Source organism: Nicotiana tomentosiformis, chromosome 12 (genome assembly GCF_000390325.3).
Source record: "Nicotiana tomentosiformis chromosome 12, ASM39032v3, whole genome shotgun sequence".
NCBI classification, from domain to species: Eukaryota; Viridiplantae; Streptophyta; class Magnoliopsida; order Solanales; family Solanaceae; genus Nicotiana; species Nicotiana tomentosiformis.
The window spans coordinates 125,597,373-125,601,401 of NC_090823.1; the positions used below are offsets into that span (position 1 = coordinate 125,597,373).

Genomic DNA, 4,029 nt, shown 5'->3' on the forward strand with positions numbered 1-4,029 from the left:
ATTTGGTAGGTTTTGGCATCGTTTGTGGAATTTGAAAGTTTAGAAGTTCTTTAGGCTTGAATCCGGGTGTAATTGGTGTTTTGATGTTGTTTTGAGTGATTCGAAGGCTGGAAGACAGTGCTTGTTATCGGCCAACCACTTTTCCGGACAACCCTTATCACAAGAAATATTCTTGATTCGTTCAAGTCCAATACCTTATGCCCGATGCATTGCACTCGTGTTCGAACATTCACCAAATCTTTGCATTTTACATCAATCCCAAAGAACATCTATTATCACCACTCAGTGCATACACTATTCTCCTGTGTCTTATGCCATTTTGATATGCTTGCCATACTCTGCTTTGTATGATTAAAAAGCTGGTAGAAGATTTTGAAGTCATTTCTCACTTGTTTAGACAAAAATAGACTCAAAAGGGACTCAAACAAAACAAGAGGAACAAAGTAAGGAGAAAAACGAGAAGAGACGGTATCTAACAAGAAAATATTTACCCAGTAAAAAGAACAAAGTAAAAAACTAATCGGATTTGATGGCCAACTCCATTGATCATGACATGCATTTTGCATTAAGCGACCTGATCTATCAAGCGAGTCTAATCTTCAACTCTTGTTATGCCTCTAAGTTGTCAAACGGGGCTTCAGCGCTCCAATTGTCCTATCTGATCCACAATTCTCAGTCGATTTGTAGTGCCCTGAAGGGTTTTCACCATCAAGCCTCTCTCATTTTGCTCTTTTTCTCAACTCATCGTCGCCTTATGGTGCCCATGAGGGTTTTCACCGATAAGAATATCTCATTTTGCTTTTTTTCTTAACTTACCACGCCTTATGGTGCCCATGAGTGTTTTCACCGATAAGACTCTCGCATTTTATCGTTTTATCTCTTTGTGCTGAGAACAAGGTATTACCCATGGTACAAGAAGATCATACTTTTACCACACACTTGATTTGGTATCCTCAAAGATTGGTCGAAAGGTCTTTCTTTGGACCGTAATGTAGGCTTTTGGATAGGGTTTGAAAGAAAGGGTGGCATGAAGGCTTAAAATAATTTAAGATGAAAGGGTTCAAAGTTACAACTTTGGAATCAGATCTTTTTGCAAAATTAAAACTTCTGCCCCAGTTTCTTGGAGTCTGGGGAATTTTGGATTTTTATTTTGATTGGACCGAACCTCAAAGTAAGGCTGCCTACGTATCCTTAAAATAAATCAGGTCGAACGTAGTTCCAACCTAAAAGTTGTTTTGTTTTTGTTGTTTTTTTTCTTTTTCTTTCTTTTCCTTTTTTCTTTTTTTTCTTTTCTTTTCTTTTTCTTCTTTTTTTATTTTTCTTTTTCTTTTCTATTTCCTAACTCTACTTCTGATTCCAAAAGAGGGGTATGAAGGAGAATAAATAAGGCTCAAAAGGGTAACAAAGGATAAAAGTATTTGGGTAGCAGAATAAAATGCTTTCGGCATCCCAACTTTGAACATGCCAAGTATAAAATGCAATTGAGGATAAGCAAAGAAATCATACATAATATCTCTTGATTGCATCAACACAAACAAAAAGTGCTAATGGGCAATACTTTAGTCTCAATGATTGACCCCTGCCAGTTCGAAGCGGACTTGACTCAACCTTATCTTGATGTGGAAGGATGCATTTCAACACTGACTGATCTACCTCAAACTGCTTGAGAGACATTTCCTTGTTGTATGCTCTTATCAACCTCTTGATTTCCCAGACTAACTGCCCCAGTTTCCCTCAATACATGCTTCAGGTTATCTTAGAATACGTGAATCTTTACTTGTTTCTTCAAATGCATCTTTTTATCATATTCAAAACTGCGTTTTATTATTCCATGATTAGACTCGCTTTCAAGATCTGGCTAAAAACTCTGCATGCATGTCTTGTTACTAGAACTGGCGTGAAGAGAACTATATATAGAAAAAGAACTAAACGAAGACTGCAAATAACAGAAAAATAAAATCTCATTTGACCAATGGATGGAAGGGTTTGAACAGCAGAATAAAATCTATATTAAAGCCCCGAAACAAATATAGATGATAGACTTAGAGACACAAAACTAACTAACAAGACTCCTAGAGATAGGCAAAAGAGGATAGAAGGGTTTGAATCACCAAAAATAACAAGATAAAATCTGGATTACAACCCCGAAACAACCTAGATGGCAGAAAAGATGTCAAAATAAACTACCAAGACTCCTTCCTGACAAGGAAATGAGGTGCTTTCAAATTACCAAGCTTGAGATCTTAGCCACTGAGTCGCACATCAAAATTACTGGGACCTTCACCAATTTCACTTACATTGTCTTCACCAAGTGTCTTATTGAATCCTTTGACCAACCCTTCCTCAGCACAGTCTACTGAATTAGCGAGTGACCACCTAAGAGATCTTGCCGCAAATGACTCACCAAAGGACTTGAAAGAACCTGCACATTCGTTGTCATTGCAAACCATCCCAACAATTTGTGTGTTGTCATGTACATGTAGAGGATTATGTGTGACACTTGGGGTATTACTGCCTTGGACCACAATTATACCTTCTTGAATCATTCTTTATACTTCCCTTTTCAAAATACGACAATCTTTAGTGTTATGCCCTTAGACATTAGAGTGGTACATGCACCGTACAATAAGATCAAAACCTTTTGCATATGGGTCCAGAGTATAGTCAAGGAGCGGCTCAATCAGGCCAGAATGTTTTAAATTTTCAAACAAGCTTGTGTAGGATTCCCCGATTGGCATGAAACTATTTCTTTGCCTTTGTTCCCCTCCATGCCCCTGGTTTCTAGGGTTATTGGGTGCTCAAAAATGTTGTGAAGGCGAACGAGTATTTTGTGGTGCTCGTGCTCTCCATAAGGAGTGACCTAGTGGTTGAACAAATGACTGGACATTATACAGAAGATAATACTGGCTAAGATTATGTGGAGCTTGGGGATAGGTTTGGGGTTGGGGTTGGGGTGGAGGCTGAGTTTATTGGTGAGGCAGACCCTTTGAGCCATGTCGTAATCCTAAGACAACCATGGCAACATCATCATTTTTCTTCCGACCCGGCAAGCTTCCTATTTCGTTCTGAATTGCTTGTACGGTTGCTTTTATGGCGGAGTAACTCATGATCTTGCTTGACTTGAGTCCCTCTTCCACCATTTCTCCCATCTTTACCACATCGTTAAAGGTCTTACCTATGGCTGAGATCAAGTGGCCAAAGTAAGTAGGTTCCAGGGCTTGAAGAAAGTACTAGACCATCTCGTCTTCTTCCATCGGAGGATTGACCCGTGCAACTTGCTCCCTCCATCTGAACCTGTATTCCCTAAAGCTTTCATTGGGCTTCTTTTCTACCTTGGTCAGGTATAGGCGATCCGAGACAATGTCTATATTATACTGAAAGCGCCGGGCAAAAGCCTGAGCCATATCGTCCCATGTGTACCACCTGCTAGCATCTTGGCGGGTGTACCATTCCAGAGCTGCCCCACTCAGACTCTGACTGAAATAGGCCATCAATAATTTGTCTTTCCCACTGGCACCTCTCATCTTACTACAATAGCCTCTCAAATGGGCCACAGGATCTCCATGTCCATCATACAGGTCAAACTTGGACATCTTGAACCCTGCGGGCAGTTGGACATCACGGAACAAGCACAAGTCCTTGTAGGCAATACTTACTTGGCTTCCTATACCTTGCATGTTTCTCAAAGATTGCTCCAAACTTTTCACTTTCCTGAATATCTCATCTTGCTCTGCATTCTTAGCGGGATTCTCGGTTTCAACAAGAGGCTCAAAGTATGGGGTATAACAGTAAGGATCCGGGGCCTTGAAAGTTGGTTATGGAGCATAGTATTGGGCATCTGGAGCTTTGAACGCGGGTTCACTAGATGATCGGTGGAGGGTAGCTTCTGAAGGGGCTACAAAAATAGGAGTAGATGTCGGAGCATGGTATGAGGTATTTTTGGCTGGTGGAGCATGAAAAGTTTGGGACGAGGTGCCAGGGTAGTTGTGGTAAGGGTTAAAGCCCGGTGCATGTTGAGGGGAAAGATCA

The 4,029-nt window shown here is 40.6% G+C and overlaps 1 protein-coding gene across 1 annotated transcript; it reads right to left on the minus strand.

The window, feature by feature from the left end:
• Positions 1 to 3,230: 3,230 nt before the first annotated feature.
• LOC138903363 (uncharacterized) lies at positions 3,231 to 3,677 on the minus strand. Its single transcript, XM_070191329.1, has one exon. It carries the CDS (start codon positions 3,675 to 3,677, stop codon positions 3,231 to 3,233), a length of 447 nt encoding a protein of 148 aa, XP_070047430.1.
• Between the last annotated feature and the right edge of the window lie 352 nt (positions 3,678 to 4,029).